Source organism: Centropristis striata, chromosome 2 (assembly GCF_030273125.1).
Source record: "Centropristis striata isolate RG_2023a ecotype Rhode Island chromosome 2, C.striata_1.0, whole genome shotgun sequence".
Lineage (NCBI taxonomy): Eukaryota > Metazoa > Chordata > Actinopteri > Perciformes > Serranidae > Centropristis > Centropristis striata.
Window position 1 is genome coordinate 32742238 of NC_081518.1, and position 22477 is coordinate 32764714.

General features: G+C 38.4%; 1 protein-coding gene across 3 annotated transcripts in view; it reads left to right on the top strand.

The window, feature by feature from the left end:
• LOC131987720 (MAM domain-containing glycosylphosphatidylinositol anchor protein 1) overlaps window positions 1-22477 on the top strand; it is a 224345-nt gene that overhangs the window by 105857 nt on the left and 96011 nt on the right. For all 3 annotated transcript variants that reach the window (XM_059352583.1, XM_059352575.1, XM_059352592.1), the window contains exon 5: window positions 20966-21162. In XM_059352583.1, coding sequence (XP_059208566.1) covers window positions 20966-21162 — 197 coding nt within the window. The remainder of the gene's footprint in view (window positions 1-20965; window positions 21163-22477) is intronic.

Genomic DNA, 22477 nt, shown 5'->3' on the forward strand with positions numbered 1-22477 from the left:
GCAACTGATGGCCACATGGTTCCACATTTTCAGAGGTCTAGATATTGACAAGAGCAGCTCGAAGATTCCTCTTCATTGTAACTACAGCCAAGGCTGTATGTGTGTATTGAACTGTATTGATTCACCTCTGACAGGCTGGGGCAGAGCCTCTGACAGTCATGCAGGCACTGTTTTAATTAGCGTGGGGCAATTTCCTCAATAAACTATGTGACGTTAAGTGTAACACTAGTCCCCATTAAGAATATTACGGTTAACAGTTTGCATCAGTTTCTCGGTCAAAGTGTCATGTGGGTGTCAGACAATTTGAGGCACTGCTTCTATAGAAAACCACATGCTTGCCCCCTGGTGGAGGGCTGCGGTATAGATTATAAATCCCGCCCCTCCATGTTAGCGGATGGGACATGAGCCAAATTAAAAACTCAAGTAGATGCCAAATCAATTTTTCTCAAGGATTCTTTCTGTCGTTTAAGGTAGTTCTTATCATGCTGAGGTTTGTTTAAATGGCCATTTTTTGACTAGTTAGGTTTTAATGAATTACTTTGATTCTATAAAACGGGGGTGTAACGCCATGTGAGGTCAGGACCTCAACACCACAGACTCCACTCTTTGTCTCTACTAAACAGAGAAAGGCTCCAAATGACGTCACCAATGCAAGATGACTGTGGCTGTATCAGGGATATTTTCCACCAAACCAAACCAAAAAGAGTGAATTAAGTTGAGAAGAAACTTGCTGTACCATGCAGTTAGACAATCTCTCTAAATCTATATGTGACTGTACAGCCAACCCATTAAGCAGTACAGCATCAATGAAATAAACATTTATATATAGCAAGACTGCTACAATAGCTAATGCCCATGTGAATGTAGCCTATGAACACTTAGCATCCTACCACAGAATAATTTGGTCATTTTAACATCCTTATCAAAAGGTCCACAATTAGCGCAACTTGAGAAGTTTCATAGTTTGCCTGCAAATCAGCTGTATTTGACAAGACAGATGGATGAGCAGATGGAGGTGATGAACACAAACCACAGTCAGCCTGCCATTACTTCCCAGACATATGCTTAATATGACATGTTACAATTACACTGTCACAACGGAGCCTCATTTATCCAAATTTCAGGCACCATCTAGTTGTGTCAGATTGCTTTGACACAGCAGAAACTAACAGATCCAAACCGCAGATATCGGTTAGATCGCTCTAACGGCGTCTCTTAATAGCACTTAAGAAATCGTAATCACAATCTGTGAAACCTCTTAAGGATTTTGCTGCTTTACGCTTCAACAAACACAACACATTGCTGCTTAAATGGTCCACAGTCATAAAGGCATATTTTAATTTCCACTTTTGCGAAAACCCTGAATCAGAGTTACATCTGGAAGCAATATTTAAACATTTTTCCTTTTTAAACTTTTTTTGTATATATTTGATTACCTTAATAACACACAGTGAATTCATTTTCCATTTTTTTCAAGCACTGCTGTGTAATGCCTATATTTTCCCCGTTATCTAAAGCATTGGGGCCTCGTTTGTGGAGCATACTCACAAGTGGATCAGCACACAGTTTTTTTTTTTTTTTTCAGAAATACCTTGGGATTTACATATGTCATGTATATCATAAAGATATTTCAAGGGATTAAAACAGAACTAAGATAGTTGACTTGTTAGTACAGTATATGGGTGACCTACAGTACTGTCTCTGTGTGTGTTTGCATCTCTTACATAAATGTGTAAAATGACGATGTTTTGATAGAATGAGTTTAAGTGGCCGGGTGTATTGATGCATGCACGGACAACATTGTGCGCTTCCCACTGCAGGCTCCTTACAGTTTCCTTAGTGGTTGAGTGTGGTGAGTCACCGATAACATGACAGTTTGGGGTCGCCTACGTCCCCACCCCTTCACAATGAGGTACTACATCACAGTTAACCCCTCTAAAAGAATAGCTTCTTTCAAGGATTTGTTAAACACAAAGTATGTTTGACAAATATAAACTGGACAGTGTGAAAGAAGGAGACAGGTAAACCAGCAAGGAGGTCAAAGTGGAAGCAGAAAGTGGCAGAGAGAACAAGGCATGTGTGGAAGGAGAAAGGAAGAGGAAGGAAGGTGTGAGGAGCAAAGGAGAAAAGAAAGGAAGAGATGTGAAGCACAGCTGCACATAGGTAAAACATGCAAAAAAGGGAAATGAGAAATTGTGTGAGCCATTGTGATGTTGAAACCATCACACCATAGCTACAGACATTAAAAATGGCCAGGAGGAAGTGTGGATTTTTTTATATGGCAGTTCGCCAATGTCTCATACATAGTCAAGTAAGGTAGGCCTTTTATATCATTTTGCTGGGTGGAGACAAGATAAGAAAACTGTGTTTTACTGATCAAAAAGGCTGACTGTCAGACATTGATAGAGAGACGAGGGAATATAAAAGAATATATGAGAAGGAGATATTCTGACAGATATAAATGGCCATGTGTTAATGTGTTGAATCCACTGAGTGCGACTAAAAATATCTTTTTTTCATATTCTAAATTCTATGCTTCCTTTCTTCCTTTTATTTGACACATACATTATCTATAGTTTGAGTCAAAGAAGATTGAAGCATTTAGTAGCAAGATCCCCATACTAGACAAGCACACACACACACACACACACACACACACACACACATACATACATACAATAGGGTGAAGTATGGTTTGGTTATAAGCTGTCCTGCAGACCATGAGGAGATAAGACCACTCCACTTGTCCCCATCGTTTGGTCAGCTTTATCTAAAGTGTTTTTTTTAACGTCTCTTCCTCTTTGTTTTTCCAGCTCTTATTTATTGACTCACTCTTCTCTATGAAGGTTACACCCCACAGTGTAGGCTTGAAATTATCTTGACCTTACCAGGGGCTCCTGTAGTACAGATATTTTCTCAGGGAAAATAACCATTACAGTGGAATGAAGCATAAATCAAGGGGTTCATGGTTTTTATTTTCTGTGATGCTGGTGATGTAAAACAAAGAAACTGAAGGAAAAACGTATAGTGGCGACACTTCACTAAGTCTATTCCAGGTTCAACCTGAGAGTGTAAAGTGCTACCACCAGTTTAGATTTTTATGCCACTGAGAATGATTTTACAAAATAAATTGCCAGTATTGGTCTGGTATAACAACAGCAGTACCAATTCAGTAGATGACATAATGTATATCACTAACTAGACTGTCCTCCCTAAAAAATGCTAAGCAGCTTTTTCTAACCCATGTATGTTTATTTTTGGGTGAGGCCCTCTATTGGTTGTATTTATTTAACCTAGAGGAAAGGAGGAAGTCACAAGACAGAGTATAAAAAGCGACCGCAGAGGTAGGCAATCTGGGTGGATGGATGGGTCAAACGCACAGAGTTTATGTTTTGTGTGAAAAAAGCTAGCTAAACTTATTATAACTTAAAGTCACTATGCAAATACAACTACATAGCTAACGTAACTGTCATGTCCTACATCTTGTGCGTACCAAATTTAAATACTTTCGTATGGAAATGACAAAACAAAACACAGGACTTTGGCGCAGAAGATTGCTGTTCATGTGCTGTGTGCAACCAAAAGACAACATTAAAATATTTTTACTTAATATAACTATGCAACTAACATAACTATGTAGTTAAAGTAAATATGGCATGCACTTATATACAGTAAAGTAACCCAAAACATATTCTGTCCTAAACCTAACCATGTAGTTTTGATTGATTAAAACCATAACTGTTATTGATGACGACATGCTGATCACACTGTCACCGGTAGGGGAGCTAATTTGGCAAATTAGCGGGTAGAAACTAACAGTGTGGTTTTTGGGTTGGAAGGCTTGGTGTTTCTTACATCATGTTCATCCCTTTTTGTTAATCTCTGCACAGATTGTACCATTGCTCTTTGCTAAGAGGCATTAAGAAAAATACATTTAATTTAACTCACTTCCCATCACAAAATGACCTCATGGTTTGCAGATGGCCTTTTGTAAACCCAATTCAAATGTGATAAAATGGCATTACATGACTTTGCAGTAATTAAGACCAGATCCAGCTGTCTTTTCAACATCCTCCAGTCAATAAAACTGATCAGATTTCAGCTAGTCCCTTTCCACTCAGCTGTCGTTAATTTGTCAGTGCTCATGGCCCCTCCGGTCCGATTATTGACGAAGTGTTGGAGTGGGATGAGAGTAAATAAGCTCTAATTTCAGAATGCAAGGTTGAGAGAAGGCTTGATTTTTGTCATATGTTATATTTGCCTAAAGCTACACTTGGTCCATTCCTGCTCGGGTTTGCAGTTCAATTTAGGTATATTAACGATAAATCCAGCACACATGGCTAACTTCCCCGCTGGTAGCTATTCTTTGCAAGTGGGACTTCTGTCCGACACCTAACCTGCTATCAGATGGAAAAGTGGGGCTATAAACCAAACAACTGACAGTGAACCTTTCATTTCATTTCCTTTAATATTCTTTACCGCCCTCACAGGTAGGATGGCTGTTCAAATTAGCCACTTCCCCCCCAGCCAAAGACCCCGCTGGGCAGCATCTGTATTCATCAATGTCATAAGGCCAGACCAATTGTAATATTATTTTATGGCGATGGCATTTTTCATCCAGCCAGTCTCCAATAACTTCCAACTTAGATTTTATGGCTTTGCTCTTCCTCGCCTTTTTCCCTTTTCAGTGTGTCTCTGAATACCATTCCTCCTGCTCACTCTCATTCTCACTCACTCTCAGTCTCTCTTGCTCCATGTCTATTCTCACTATCTCTTTCACAATTGACTCATTTTGTAGTTTTTCACACATTCCTCTCCTTCCGCACACTTCCTCCTTTACTTTCCTCCTCCCACATCTTCAGTTTTTCATTTATGGCCAGCTGCAGCGGGCTGGGTAATGAAGGCAGTGTTATAAAGTATGGGAGGTGCCTCCGGGCAGGCTCACAGCCTGTGTATCGGCAGATAGAAAAATTGAAATAGGATGAAGATGGAGACAGAGGGGAAGGGACTAGAGGATTAGACGGCCATGAAACATAGAAAAGATCCAAGATTAGGAAAATGTAGAAATATATAACAAGAACAAAGAAAGTCATAGCTGGTATGTGTTTGTTTTTTTCTTTAGTGACTCTGCCTTTGTGTTACATTTACTATAAGTGGGGAGGAGAAAAAGAGCAAGTAAACGTGTCCATAGATAAATATCTTATCAATGGAGTAAGTAAACCAGTATCAGTGTTACCTAAGGAGGCAATTATTTAGCAATTTTGTTTGTTTTATTTTTGTGCATCAGTTGCAAGCAAACATTGTCTCTTTCAGTCCAGCTGAGGAAAAAGAAGTCTTGAAAGAGTGATGGGATTCTGAGTTAGAAGAGACTGAGATACAGAGAATAATGTATAGTGATGGAAGGAAGGGTGACTCACTGAACTTTGTTTACTGCCGCTGAAAGCACTTCACTGGAGCATTTTTATATATATTATATACTATACCCAGTGTATATATATATATATATATATATATATATATATATATATATACACACACACAATATCGGATTAAAATAAAGCTTTTAACCTGAGTCCAAGGTGAGTGACCTTATTTATATACAGTCTATGTGAGTGACAGATACAGCACATGTACTTCCTGTCCCAAAATCTGTTCAAACCAGGTCTGTGAAACTTTTGCAAGAGCTTCAGTCTGGCAAAAAGTCTCTGTGTCTGTAGACAGAAAAACTGTAAGAGACACAAAGAGATAAAAATGTAAAGAAAGCAGGAAATAAACCAGAATATAAACCCAGCAGAAATCTCAAACAGGTATCCTTTGGGTGCACTACCACAAAGCCAAGGTGTTAAATTTTGTTAAAAGTGAGCTAGCTCAGCACTTTGTGAGTGCAGGCGGAGCTGGTGCTGGTGAGTGCCACACAAATCAGTCTGTAGAGAGGGCAATAACCATCACAGCTACAGGCATGAGGGGTTATTCTATCTCAAAGTGTTGCCTAATAACCTCTGTGAATAGTTTTGCCGTGGGCAGTTTCTACAATAACACTTGGAGGACTGTTGGTGGTCTGGAAAGCCATATTTTGGTGTAGAGGAGATCCTTCATGGTGGGGTACTACGACTATGTGAGAGAGGTACTTTGTCCTCTCTGTAAGGTCACACACACTTAGATGTCCCAGAACTCGCTCTGTTGTTATTGTGGTCTTGCTGGCTTTTCACAAACCAAGTTTTTGTCGGATAACAAAATACGGGCAAACTGATGTCTCTATCAAAAAAAACAACTATAACTCTTGTAAGACTACACTAAAGCAGACAAGATAACAACTTGAGCAATATACCTGGACATACCAAAAGACCACACTGTTGTGTACAAAGAGTGTGTTTCACTGGCTTTTAATTTCATCCTTTCATCAAATGTAATCATATTTATTTATTTACTTAGCCAGCTATGAGTGTCCTTGTTGTATATTGCACCAATTTATAGTATTTCACACATATTTGTCAAGTAAATTGAATTGTGCTCTGACACAAGCACCCGCTGTGAAGCTCATAATACTGCATTACTGTGAAAAACTCAGACGTCCTGCAACCTTTGACCACATAAAGCATAGCAAAGGTCATAAAGATCATGTGTTAATTCCCCCAGGTAAAGAATACATAAATGGTTAATGCAGCTGCAGTATAGAAAAAAGACATGTGTGCCAATTCCCAGTCCCTCACTAATGGTTCATAAGGGGACAACTATAGAACTAAAGTCACAAACATGGTATAACATGACCTCATATTTCTTTTTAGGGTAACATAAAAGGTATTAGTGCTTTATCCCCAAATGTACATTTAAAGATTTAAGCTGAAGCTGTTCATTATTGAGTGAGCAGGTGGGTTCAGTGTCTTGCTCGAGGGCGTTTTGGTCAGATTTGTTATTAGCTGCTACTGAGAACTGCTGAACCATTGACCTGCTGGGTATGAGATGGTAACGATACTGGGTGATACCTTTGCTCCAGGTCTCTGAGAACTCATTGTGAGGGGATAATAGTATTGGACACTGAGTTATATTTATAGCATAGGCTGTGGCCCATTATTAGCACATGTGTAACTGTTACATCTCTGCTTATTAACACAACGTCAATAGTATTTGTATCGACCAGCTATTTAGGTAATTTACACTGACACTGACCTATCATTGTATTTTCCAATCATCACTGTGTCATTATAACACCGAATTGGCTGGAATTTAATTAACAACCCAATATAGAACTTTGGTCAAATTTTCCTCAAAGTGCAGCTTTGGAAAGGAAGAGTTGAAGAGTCTGTTGTGCATTAAAGTTGGCAACTAGCGGACATATCAGAACAATACATGTAGTTAGCATCTTTATGTTTATTAACTGGCAGTGCCTGACTCAGCTTTAGTGGTTGTGAAACATATGACAGTAACTTTTACAATATTACAGTGTGTTTTCACTCTCTGTACTGACAAGTCCCCTCTGCAACAGTTGTTTCAGGGTTTCTTTAGCTTGTTGTGATAATCTAACTAGCATGGCGTAGGTTGGAATCCCAGAATTTGGGGAAGTGCACAGACATTTCCCCCTTCTGTCGAGGAATTTGAGAATATTTCTCCAGTGACACTTTGCACAGATTGCACTTCAAGTCAGTATAGTCGAGGTCAGACATTTAAGGGTACACAAACATAGATAAATTAAATTTTTGAGTGGAGGGGGACTTTATATCTCCTCTAGAAACAGCCCTCCTGGCTAATTTAACATCTGGCCAAGGGACATAAGTTGAAATTTGCCCTTTTGGCTAACACTGGCATTGCCACTGTGCAAGCCGAACTTCACAGACATGGCACTTAAATTCAAGAACTTTATAGTCATTGTGCAGGCACAATGAAATTGCAGTTTTGCCATTCTCACAAGGCGCGTGCATTCACAAAAATGACATGTTAGATTCAACAATAGTACAAAAAGAGCAATAGAAAATAGTATGGTACAGAAATAAATAATATAAAGTACTTAAGTACAAAGTAAAAGCCGTAGTCCAGTATTAAGCAGTTGACAGTGTAAGGTGCAGAGTGGTAGATATGGACTGACCGGGGATGATTATGACATGTGGTTAGTGTGGAGATATTGCACATAAAGGTTTTTAAGTAACTTGAGATATTGCAAAGTACTTCAGTCTTGTCAGACTGAGGAGTTTGAGCTGAGCAGTCCAGCAGTCAGTCTGTTTGTGCATGTGTGGATGAATCTTAAGCACCTCCCTAATGGGAGATAAACGAAGATGGAGAATCAGTAAATGATTGGCTTCATTTAGCCTCAGAGGATGTGGTTACTGGACCAACCACAGGGGTGTTAACAGCAGCTGAGTATCCTTGTCTTCTACTTAACAGTGACCACAACTTTGTACAGTCAGCTTATGGCTTCACACGAACTCTACAAGTAAAAGTCATGAATGTTTTTTTAAATGATTCAGCACTTCCTGTTCTCTATCTGTTTCATACCAATGAAGTTTCACAAAGTCCTGTTGTCAATTTCCCTCTAGAGTATTGGCTTGAAACTCCACACCAGTTTTTGTTTGATGAAGATAAGCCAAGTAAAACCAAAAACTCAGGGCTACACGGTGGTGTAGTGGTTAGCACTCTTGCCTCACAGCAAGAGGGTTGCTGGTTCGACTACCAAAAACATGCACTTAGGTTTAATTGGTGACTCTAAATTGCCAATTGCCTCTATGTGTCTGCCCTGTGATAGTCTGGACAGGGCCCCACCTCTCACCCAGTGTCAGCTGGGATCCGTTGAGCCCGCAAACCAAGTTTGCATAAGCGTTAAAGATAATGGATGGATGGTTTTATTGTTTTTTGATTTTGTTTTCTTGTTATCAGTAAGTCAGGGTGAAAAAAATATTATCAAGATATTCTACTACCATATGCCTCTCCACAAAAATTCTTCTTTGTTTTAAAGTTTGTAAAACATCTTCGTCAACTACAAAAACTTGTCAGTGAGACTGGTACATTCTGAGTTTTCAGCCTGTTGTTCACTCGGGAGTTACCGAGCTCTTATTTATTTATTTACTCTCTGTCTGCTGTTAACCAGGAGACAATGAAAATGAAGTTGTGCCAGAATACCACTCCGGTTTCTGAGCGGGAATCCACAGAAGTGGTCTAGAGTTGTTTTAATAAAGGCATTGTGCAGATTGCCCCAGAGTCTAGTGTTCGGCCCGCAGCACAACACAATAAAACACAAGCAATTTGATCATTTCTCGGAGCAGCAGCAGCCTATAGGGCTGTGTGTATGGCTATATGTGTTCTCCATACGCTCTATTGCTGTGCTCCAAAGTGCCCTGCATGCCACATAGCTAATTAAATATACAGTAAATCAAGAGGTTCTGCACTACACATGTGTCGCCTGCTTGTGCCCCCACATTGGTGCATATGTACACTGCACTGCATGGTTCTGTCTCTGACAACTTTAAGGAACAGTAAATCACAATTTTTATGTCATCATGCTGGTTTTCTCAAACCTGCCATCAAAACACTGCTCACACTGAGATGCAGCTGTTATACCGTGACCCAGGCGTCCATATGACCACAGAAGAAGTAAGAAGGGCATCCTTTATCCACTCTGCTCCCCATAGATCACTTCAGAAAGCACTTACATGGACACGGAAGGACTTTCTTGTTTTTGCCCTCGGGGGCTGCAGCCCCTGTGTTATTCGGGCCCTGAGGAGTTTGTGTGTGTATTTTCTAGCTGAACACATACTTATGTGTAGCCATATGCATGTCCGGATGTGTGTGCCCATGCTATTGCATAACAGCGTGCACGTTTTCATGTGTGTTTTTGTGTGTATGTGATATTTTAGCCGGAGGATAAGCAAGTGAACTGAGGCCTCTTTGTCCCCTAACAACCCTCTTCATTGCTGTCACCGCCGCCGTGCAGCTACACTGTCACACTCAGGGTAAATAACCATGCCCAAATTAGTCTTTTTATGGCCTAAAATAATAGAGTCGCACCATCATGAATGTTTAATACCATTTCCCAGGCTCTTTGCTGACAAAAGCATAATTAAGGCTTGTACATAACGCGCTGGCTCAACGAAAATGCGCCATTTTCAGCAAATTCACGGGTGTTAGTTTGGGGGAAGATTCATCGTGTAATTCCTCTTAACACAAGCTCCTGTGCCTATCTGTTAAAGCTAACAACACAGGATGTAACACTGGATGCTGCCTGTGAATACACAGGTGGACTGCAGTTAGGAGAGTTAAAGGATGGTTGCAGCAAAAAGTAAAGAGTCTTGTGCTCAGGGAAGTCTTACATTAGCTCTATAATGAGCAACTGAACTGACTAAAAACAGCATTAGTAATTACCAACATCATTTTTTATCTTTCTGGACTGGTTAATACACCAGTATGTAGAAGCTAAAATATAAATATTATTGTTATGCATGAAGTTTCAAATTTAATGTTTTACAAAAAAACTGTAAAAACAATGAAGCACATTATAATTGTTTGATTAAGATGTCAAATCATAGTTATTTACTTGCATCCCTTAACAGAAAAATTAGTTTTAGTGGTTGAATGTTCTGCTTGATTCATTTCTGACTTCTCAGAGAAGCCCAGTGAGCCGGCTCTAATATGGTTTTAAAAAGGTGAATTCAGTTTGTTATTTGCCAAATAAATAACAATAATATTTTAACTTTTAAACAAGTTTTTGAAAGATTTCAAAAATATTTTTATGGCAGGTGGTCTAATAAATTTGTTAAGCACTGTTTGCATATACAGTACCAGTCCAACGTTTGTACACACATTCTCATTCAATTGTTTTTCTTTATTTTTATTATTTTCAACATTGTAGATTAATACTGAATACATCGAAACTATGAAATAACACATGTGGATCGAGTGAAAAGTAGCCACCTCTTGTTTTGATGACAGCTTTGCACACTTCTTTTATTCTCTCAGTCAAATTCATGAACTGCTCAACTTTAATGGTTTTTATTTGCAGATGTGCCTTGTCAAGAGTTATTTGTGGAATTTATTGCCTTCTTAATGTGTTTGAGACCATCAGAGCAGAAGGTGACAACTGAGGAATTTAAAATATGTTCTGGTTTGTTTAACACTTTTTTTGTCCAAACTTTTGACATAATAATAATAATTATAATAATAATAATAATAATAATAATAATAATAATATATAAATAGAAAATAGATGTTAATGATTTTAAGAAATCTATCATCCATTCATTTTCTTACACTTATCTGGGGCAGAGTTGCTGGGGCAGCAGGCTAAGCACCATCACTTTCTGTCTTATAAATATCATATTCCACTCCTGTTTGTTGTATGGTATTTTCTCACTAGTATTTTATAGTTTTGTTGTATAGTATTTTTTATGTTGCATTGTTTGTATTTCTAAATATTTTACCCAACTTAAACTGCCGCCTTTCGATACAAAGAAGCAGTGGTTCTACTCTGAGCTACCTCTGGATGTCTAAGCTCCTCAGGAACTCATTCTGATCGCTTGTAGCCATAATCTCATTCTTTTAGTTGCTATCCAAAGCTAATCATAGGTAAGTAATCCATCGTCCTCTTGTATCTATTCGTGTTTTCTCTATATTCTTCTCTCATCATTTTGTTTTGATCTAATACTCTGTATGGATTTTTTTCATTATAAAAGAACTCCATTTTTTTTTCTCTGCAAAGGGCCTGTACTTAGACAAATCACATTGCTGATGTTCATTGCGGCAATCATTTATTTAGATCCAATTCCTCTGATTGTATACATATTAATAATGCTGAAAAACATCTTCTCATATTAATCACATTCATCTCTCTTCTCTCATTTGCTTTTGTCCAACATCTAACGTTAATGAAGAAGAAAAGACACAGGCCCATGATTAGCGGGGTTAAAAATGCAAAAGACCAGTGATTTTTGTCGTTATACTTTAAAAAAAAAAAACTAGCAGGAATCTGCCTAAATCAATCTTTACTTCTAACATTGCATTTTAAATACAGGCAATGTTCTCGTTATTTCCAAATGTGGGCCTCGTGCATGTTTTATGTCCTCTTTAAGGCGATGTCTATGAGCAGAATGCTGAATAATTGACGAGATGCGAAGCTGGATCAAACGGCAAGTCTGCTTCTGTTTGTGTCTCTCTGTATGCACAGGCTGTTCACTGTGTGTGTGTGTGTGTGTGTGTGTAGTAGATAGCCTATAAGGCTATGTGTGTGTATGTGTGTGTACATGTGAGTGTGCAAGAGAAAATAAGAGTCAGACAGAGTTGGTCGTTTTTTCTCTAGCTGGTGTGATGATCGCTTATTACTGCAGACTGAAATATGTTTGGACTTTTTGTCTATAGAAACTGATTTTTAGCTGTTTTCTACATTCCTATTGCTCTTTTTTTATTTTTGTTTTTTAGATTTATGTACCAGTTCTGATTACATCCAAGCGTCCATCACATAATCAGAAAATACTATCTTTGCTGTCCTTGTCAGCCCAATTTATCTTCAATGATTTTCATGAATTTATATAACATCAGTGAGCTGATCATATGAATACTGTGGCCGCATGCTTGCATCTCTATATCCAGATAAAAGTCCATGCTATATACTGTAGCAGTGTAGCATCCAATCCAGCGACATCTAACCCAGATGGCTCAAAAAAAATAACTTGTGTGTTGAAATTGAATACTTTAACCCTTTAGCATTCCGACAGCCAAAACTTTTTGCTGACTTTTTTTCAGAGGCTGTAGTGGGCTCAGTTTTAAAGCTACTGGTAAGATGCTGGTATCATATGAAATCCCATGTAGTTTGAGGCAACCATCATGCAATTTGTTTCATGAAGTACAAATGTATTATTTTTTGGCATTTTGTGTTTGACTATTTCTGCATACCTAATCCCTAAACACTCTCTGACTTGCATAAATTGGATATCACTCGAAAGCTGAGACTCTTGTGGATTTAATGAACCAAAATTGATTAATGTGTGATGATGATAGTCCTCATATTAGCCATTTCATTGCAGTGAAAACATTTTTTTTGAAACTTGTGCTCACTGTAGAAAACCTGACCTGTTGTGACTTCTAGGATAATCAAAGCCTCATGAAACTTTAAAACCACAAACTAGAGACCTAGAGCATCCAGAAAAAGCTTTCCTACGTATTAGAACAATAAAGGAGTTTCCCAGCAGTTACAGAACAGAAGTATTTACCATCATCTGGCCAAAAAAAATCAATCAATCAAGTTTTTGCATGAATTTTTATTTTATTTAATGGTTTTTATGTCTTAATGTACAAAAATGTAAAGATTCATCATTATTTTGGCAACTAGGTTGTAACTACTAAACATCAGAATATTAGCATTGACAGTGTGAGCATGTTAGCATGCAGACTTTAGCATTTTGCTGGCAACTTTGAATTCAGTTAAATCATCAGCAACACATTTTACAAGTGTTTACATTTTCATTTAGACCATGTTGTCCAGGTGATAATCATTTTATATATATATATAAAAAAATATTTTCTTTTCAACTTCATGTGACTGAATGATGAACGTCAGTTAAAATGTATTCATTGCTAAAAGAAGATATTATCGCCTTAATGCAGATTACTGAGGAAAACAATATAATTAAGAGAGATCATTTCTAATTACTGTCAGAAGTTGTTTATAGTTCTTTTGTCAATCAAACCCACATATTCCACTCATTTTATGAAGAATCTGAAAACAAAGTCAAAGTTAACCTTGGGACTCTTGAGTTGATATACACTCATCTGCCACTTTATTATGTACACCTGTTCAACTGCTCGTTAACACAGACATCTAATCAGCTCAATGCATTTAGGCATGTTGACATGGTGAAGACAAGTTGCTGAAGTTCAAAGTGAGCATCAGAATGAGGGAAGAAAAGATATATAGTGAACGTGGCATGGTTGTTGGTGTCAGGCGGGCTGGTCTGAGTATTTCACAAACTGCTGATCTACAAACATCTCTAGTGTTTACAGAGAATGGTCTGAAAAAAAGAGAAAATATTCAATGAGCCAAAATGCCTTGTTGATGCCAGAGGTCAGAGGAGAATGATGATAGAAAGGCAACAGTAGCTCAAATAACCACTCGTTACAACCAAGGTATGCAGGAGACCATCCCTGAACGGACAAAATGTTCAACCTTCAAGATGGGCTACAGCAGCAGAAGACCACACCGCCGCTTTATCAGGTACACACTTCACCTAATAAAGTGGCTGGTGAGTGTATATCTTTAATTTTCTGACCACTAGAAGTTGCCATATATTTAGTATCAGTCCTATCAACTGCTGTGTCCAATCACCTACAGATTTACAATAAAGGGGTGTGTCAGTACGATAAAATACATGAAGGCTGTTCCTGTTTATCTTCTCTCATGTCAGCTCATAGATCCCTTTAGATCACTTTTTTAAGGTGTTGGAGAAGAAACTCCACATTCTAATTTGATCAGCCACACTGCAAAAAAAGAAAAGTTGGGTGAACTCAAAATTTCAAGGCAACAAACTTTGATACAATTTTAAATTGGACAATTAAACTAAATATTTTCTCTGAATTTCTCTGGCACGATTGTAAAGCCGCTATGAATGTTAGCTAATGTTGTGACCACAATTTTGAGTTAGCATTGATACGCTAATGGCTACTCTTGTAGCTGTAACAAACAGCACCACTAGCATCAGTTAGCCGCTAGCTTTCGCTAATGACCAAATTTCACAACAAAGAAATAAGAGTTAGCAGAACTATTGTCCCTTGTTTTGAACCCCAACTTAAAGATATAAGTAACAACAACTCACAAACTTGTTTTTGAGCAGACAACTGGCTTCCTTTGTTGTACTAACTCACATTATTACCCTAAATGTCAGTAATTTATATTTCCAAGTTTTACCAAATTAAATCACTGTTTTAGGCCAAAAAATACAAGTTGGCTTTTTTGCAGTGCATGTTCTCAGTGTTGGTACAATGTGTTCTTTCCCGCTTTACTATTATGTGTCGTACAATGGATACTAAAGATATGGCTATCCTAACACAATCACATCCCCTCCCCCACCCATCCACACACACCTTATTCTCCTCCATTGCACGCTCACACTCAATTGAACCTGTCATCTTCTCTTTGGTCCCCTAATGGCCGTCTACTCCTGGAGAGCTATTAGAGTACAGGACATGTTATTGGAAATCAAAGAGGATTTGGAGTCCAGGGCGTCCTCCTGCAGGGGAAAGCACCCAGCAGAGGTCAACTTGTTACAAAAACACACTCGGTCAACCCTGACCGCTCAGATAGATTGCTTCTGAGTAAATCTCTGTTTCCATTGTCGCCATGGTTACATAGGTTATTTCAGCAGGATATTTGAGGTGTGATTGGGAAGAAGTTGTGGTATGCAAACATATTACCGGGAGTCTATAAAAAAACTGTACATATATAAAAAGGTCTGTGAAATGAAATTCCACATTGTCATTCGAGATTTAATCTGTTTCCAGGGTTATATAGAGGTTTGGAACAAGGTTATGAAACCATTTTAAAATAAGATAAATTAAAAACGTCAGATGGTAAATAAAGAAAAAAGGAGCTTTTTCTTGTTGTTGCCATGCATTCTCTCCACTGGGTTTATTGCATTTGCTTGCAGCGCAGTCGTAGACATCCACAGTTTGTAATTCTAATCACAATTCTGATCATTTGATTCCTCAGATGACAGACAAGCAAACAAAATCTGTACAGGAGCGCTTCTCTCTGCTAGTTAGTGTACCCTGAAATTTGTATCAAAACAACAAACATCATTTTCAAGAGCAAACATAATTGGAATACCTGACCAAAATTGCACTCTGTCTCACCCTCCAGGGAATACCTGAAGCACATTCTGTCGTATGAGAGGGTTTCCTGCTTCACTTTTTAATATAATTGAGATGAACTGGGACCTGAGAATATTTTTTAGCAAATAAGTAAAATACCTGATAGTGTTTGTGTGTAATGATAAAGGGATTTCATTAACAGGCAGCTGGTCTAACAGGATCTGGTTGCCTGATCAGGACTGTATAAAACAGTGTTGAATTGCCCTTCCTGAATAAATTTGTGTCAACTAGATAAGCCAGCATGCCAGAGATATGCATTTTTTTTTTTTGTATTTTCTTTATCAAAAAAATGTAAATGAAGCAAAGTCAAATTTATTCATGAAGTGTGATTTAAACTGAGGTGTTTGCCATTATGTCAATGTTAGAGAGCTCATACAATAGTAGATAAAGGAACTTTTTTTTTTCCACTTTCCATCTGCTGCCTGTTCATGCTGTCCAAGGTAGCCTAGGTAACTATGGTAAACTCTTTAACTGTGACCCTGTAGATTTAAATATGAATAGAAGTGATAGGACTATTGGGTTGTTTTTTTTAAGATAACTTTTCCGGCTTTTTTATACTTTATATGATAGTGAGGGAGAGAATGGAAGGGGAAGACAGAGGGGAAGACATGCAGCAAAGAGATGTTCAAATTGAATGTGGCCAAAGTGTTAAATAAAGAGGTAAATATTCATAAAAAGTTATCCCTGTGAGCAAAAGCCTCAGCTTCCCGACTGGGGTTACTTCAGCTTGAGACAAATTTCTATCTATTAACATTACATACACTGCTACATGTAGATATATTTTAATGTCAGGGAATCTGGGTTGCCAGTGTTAATCTTCTTGCCACAATTTTGGACCACATTCCTGCTGGAACATGTTTGATTGTGTAGATTATGGTTTAAAGGCTTTGTTTGGTTATTTTCATGGTACAAAGTGCTGCGATACTCCATTGTGGTCATTCCTCGGGCGTTGACAGACATGGTGAGAGCTCAGATGTGGGAAAATTGGTGTGAAATGCTGACCAATCAGAGCAGACTGGGCTTTTTTTGTGAGTGCTTAAAGAGACAAGGGCTTTCAGGAAGAACAGAGGTGCAGCAGCAGTGTGCACTATGAGAATAATAAAGTGTTTTTTGAACATTAAAGCACCAAATACACATATGAATCAGAAAATGAGTATAATATGTAAAAAAAAATAAAAGACTAATATGCCTTCTTAATACCCCCAAATCAACAGATTTAAAACAGGAAAAAATCAAAGCAAACATGCAAAGACTTGTCTTGGATCCATGTTATAAACTTCAAAATTTCACTTTGTGCTTTCTCCACATGTTTTCATGTCCAAGTTAAGGGCCACACTGTAATGGAGAACTGAAATGTCTTTGTGTCAGCACCACTGTGTGGTGTCAATGCTGAAACAACGGCAGACCCTCAGTGCAGCCTGAAATTTGAAAGCGTAGATGTGCATTAAAAGCTGTGGCTAACAAAAGCAGTGCAGTGCAATTGATCTAAGCTGTGTGTAAAGGCAGGACGTTGGGGAAATCAGAAGCTTCATTAAAGTTTCATATTGTGTTTCTGTATACTTGCAGTTTCATCTTGTGTCTCTATTTACTTAAGAGCCCAAACTAGAAAAGTAAAGTTAGAGCCACCCTGGGAGCTGGGGTTGTAAAAGCTTTAACAACACAATTGACATGTGAACAAAACAGAAAAACTGCAGAAGTATTCATCATTTTATCCATGACCTCAGTAAAGATATGTTCAAATATGACTTTTTTGTGTTCCAATGGGTGAGTTGTCATGTCAAACAACTTCAAACATTTGGCCCCCCGGCACACACATGCAAAAGCACCCCCACCTCTACATAGGAACAACAGGTTCTGCTTCTTTGTAGTTGTAATGCATCTTTTATATTGTGTCACTTTGTAGTTATTTGTGTTTCCTATAGCCATCTTTCTTTGTAGTCTTGTGTCTTTTTTTGGACACTTTTGTTGTGTCTCTTGTTGTTAATTTTGTGACTTTCTTGGTAGTTTTTTGGTCCATTTGTATCTTTCTTTGGTAATTCTGTGTCTTTTTGTTCATTTTTATGGTATCCGTCTCATTGTTGTCATTTGTTCAATTTGTGGTCTTCTTGTGCCTGTTAGTCATTTTGTGTCACTTTTTGTTGTTTTTCTTGTGTCTTTTTTAGTCATTTTGTTTGCTGTCCCTTTGTAGTCATGTTGTGTCTTTTTTTAGTCATTTTGAATCGTTTTTGATTTTTTTCTGTCTCTTTGTAGTCATTTTGTGTCTCTTTGTAGTCATTTGTGGATTTTTGTGGTCATCTTGCATTTTCCTTGTTTACTGTGGTACATGTCTCTTCGAGTAGCATTTTGCGGGTGAACCATGGGGGGTGGGGCCAGGGCCTGAGCCCGTTTAGTCATCCATCCATGTTGAACATAAATTTAGTTTTCTTTTTTTTTTGCACTTCACAATTTCACCTGAGTGTGTTGATACTATAAGTGGATGAGGTTTTTCTGTAAGACATAAGTAAACATACAATGTGGCCCTCTGGGTGACTCCACAGTGTTTGCCCATTTAAAGTTGTGTGATGTGCTTGAGAATCTACTTGTCTGTATCTGCTTCTGTCTGTGTCAATCTGTCACTTTCCACTTTCTCCACATTTACCCCATTCATAGTGTCACAAAACAGACAGAATGACAGCAGATAGTCACTCTCACTCACTCTCTATGACACACAAACACAGCACACACACACACACACACACACACACACACACACTACTGGAGCATTAGTCAGCTAGGATTCCCTCAGTGCTGCTAAATGATCTGTGAAAATCATACAGAAAATCCTGTGCCAGTCTTGGACAAATACACACCCACATACGTATGCATTCACACATTGAAGTGTACAAAGGTGTCTGGTCCTTTTGCCAGATCTCTTTCACACACACATGCACACGTTGCAGAACCAAGAGACAGATATCTTTGATAGCTGCCCAGGTTTGATGGCCTGTTGCTGGCAGAAGCTTTTAGAGAGACTGGTAGTATCTCAGTGTCTGGTTTCCTGCTGGGCCTTTTGTCCCAATCTGTGGGTTGTCGTTTTATAAATGAGGGTGTCCACTGGGGGATGAAAGGAATGGAAACAGGTGAGCACTTCACAGAGCACAGTACTATTGAATCACTGAGAAAATCTCAAATAACACACACACAAACATACTTCACTGCATTAGAGTAAGCAGCTTATCCAGGTCAGACACTGTGTATAAAGCACAAATATAGTGTTTTCAAATGCAGAATGAATGACTGTTTTGTACTATTTCACAATAAAATGTGTAACCACAAAATAATATCTGAACATATCCATTCAATGTATTATCATTTTCTTAATAAGCATAGGGAACTTTATATAGATGTTGGTTGAATTGAGCTGGTTGAGGGTTTTTTGCTTTTGCATATTCAGTATGTTCCTTAGTTCTATGCACAAATATCACAATAAATGCAGTCAGAATATTCAAAAGGATGGAATACACAGAAATGTGACGTCAAAACCCTTCAGCAAATTTTGCAGCTTTGATTTTTTTTTGTTAAACTATTGTGATGATGATTTGATGAAACATCTGTAGTCACAAGTGTTCACATGATAGTTTCAGTGTCGTTCCCATTCTGACTCACCCTTCTTTCCCGTCACATTCAGGCACGGTTTCTGCACACTGTACCTAGCTTCAGAAGCATGCAAGATGGTTATACCACACCCTACGATTTGGAAAATATTCCCATGCCCTTGTGACTCACCTTTCATTTTAAAAAGAAGGAAGCTGCTCACATACAATATATATATATATATATATATATATATATATATATATATATATTTGAAGTCACAGAAATCACCTGAACGACACTTCAAGTTGCCTCCGTGTGTTTATATGCCAGTCTTTTTTTTCCCGGAGCTCTAACCTTCAAACTACAAAAGTGCTCTGATGTGCTAAAGCTGCACACACTTAGATGCAGGTCCAGAAGCGTGTGTGTGTGTGTGTGTGTCTGTGTCTGTGTAAGACACAGCCCTCGTGTGACAGCTGTGCCCTTTTCAACGGCAGTCAAAAATCAAGCATGCTTATCCACATTGTGTTTTTTCTGAAATGTCTAAAGATATATTAAATACAAATACCTCCCTTTTTCCGCTGTTACATAGGACCACGCTCTGCTAAAAGTAACGAACATAGCTCACCTCTTTTCTACAGCTTGCACCATGCTTTTCTTGATAGGGTGCAGCTGGTTTGACACGGGAGAAAGGAAATGAGGGACAGGGGCAAAGAGGTGAGAAAAGGGAAGGAGAGAGGTTAAAATAAAAAGGCTGGGAAAAGGGGGGAAAAGGCTACCCTGCTGTTGGCAGAAATTGTTTTCATGATGTTTGAAGTCCGCAACATTCCAATTGGGCTGCAAAGAATCGGGATTACACACACACACAACTCTGTCCTGTGAGAGATAGGAGGCAAGGAGCGAGGAGGAGGGGATAGAGAGAGGGAGGGATGGTGATGAGGAGTGAAAGTGGCACTGAGTTTTGGAGAGATGGCAGAAACCAGGGGAGAGCAGCCTCCATGCTCGTGACAGCAGCTGAAATCCTATCCAGTGGAGGAAAAGGGGAGATGACACTCCCATGAAGGAAATACGCAGGGAAACGAGGCAAGAGATAAAAATGACAGAAGAAATATATAAAAAATAATGTGTGAGAGAGTCACAGCCAGAGAGGGGAAATGGCAGGAACGCACAGATTGTTTGGACATTTGTGCTTGTTAGAAGCCATGATCAATAGGCAACTGTTTGGACAGTTTTGGTCAGTGTGGGTGGGCAATTCAGCCAACAAACAGCACTTGTTTGCCCTTATTTACAGTTGTGTCCCAGTTACCAAATCCCATCCCTGCCACACATAATACTGCCAATGTTTTGCACAGAAAAGGCAACAACATCATACAAGCTGAAGGTTATTTTAACTTGGTATACTCTGAAGAATTTGTGCTTTTATAAAACTGTGGTTTACTTGCTGTGTATTTTTGTATGTGCCCCAATAAAGTCTTTTTGAGCAAGCTTCTGGGCTGTAATAACCAATACTCTCCCCTTACATGACTTTATTTATTAATTTTTGGTATTGCAGACCTTGACACACCTGTTCTGACGGTGCACCAGACCATCAGCGATGTGCGTGGCAGTTACTACCAGGAGAAGACAGTGTTCCTGCGCTGCACCGTCAACTCCAACCCTCCTGCACGGTTCATCTGGAAACGGGGGAACATGCTCATCGAACAGAGCAAGGACCAAGGAGTGGACATCTATGAACCGCTTTATACCCAGGTACACATAAACACATGCACAGTGCAGACACACGGCCAGGTTTGCCGTCACTTCCAGCTTTCAGTGCCTCACAACATTCTCCACACTGAATTATGTTCTCCTTTTACCCTTGACTTGAGAAAAATCGTTCACTCTAAATTCCTTTAATTAAGTTTGTTTTCCAAATACTTTATAACTAACATTAAAGTAAAACTTCACCCTTAAAATGACCATTTGAAGGCTATTACTAATTCCGGTGTTACCTTGAATTCTTGCATAGTAAATCCTTAATTGAAAGGAAGGCGAGTCCAGGCTTAACAAAAGCAAAACTATATCAAAATATTGATTTCAAACTCTCACAAAACTTTTGCAAGAAAATCAAGGTCTCATTTTTCCAGTTGTATGCTCTGTAAGACCCAATCACATGCATTTTTCAGATAAGTAGTGGGAAAATTTGTAAATGGATGTTTCAATGTAGTTTTGTTATTGTTAAATGCGGCCCCAAAGCACTTCAATTCAACTAGGATTTAGTTAATTTACAGTGGAAGTCTGTGAGAAAAACAGTTTTCTTCAAGAATACAAGGTAACACAGGGTGATCAATTGATATACAAATGGTCACTTTATGAGTGAAATCTTTCTTTGAGGGTTTACATTAGCATTGTTTAAGTTGTTACCCTTGCCGAACCAGGTTAATTTAAAAAAAAATAGAAAAAAAAGCCCTGCTCAGTTTCCAGCTGGTCCTTAAGCTGTGTTGGAGTTATGGTAACATTATGGCTCCACTCTGCTCTTTATTTTATTTTGGGAAGTTTATCAACCTCAACCAAATTAGTTATTTGATATTATGTTAAGTTCGTAGTACATCATATCATACTTATCCTAATAACTTTTTCACTTGTAACGTTAAAACTGCATTGTCAATCTAACCTCAGTCTTGCTTTCTTTGTGAGCTAACTGTTATATAGAATAAAAGTCAGTGAACTCATCTAGCTAGCTTGATTGGCTAGCTAGCTAAATGTGATAACATTTATTTGTCATATGGACTGTATAAAATAAATGGAAGAAGCTCGGTTGATGTCAGATGCTGGTCTGTAGACTACTGTTTTGAGGCCTTGAGTTTGGCATTTTGGCTGTCGCCATCTTTTTTTTTTAATAGACGTGTGAGCTAGCTAGCTTGGTTACCCAGCAATAATTCAAAATGAACAGCTAACTCAGCAGGGTGTCTTTTAGTACAACCCAACACTGAACAAGACATTTTAAGGAGACCAAAATATTATAATGAACTTCTAAGAAATTGGAAAAACTTTAAAACTGCCAAAGTTTTAAGATGAAAACACA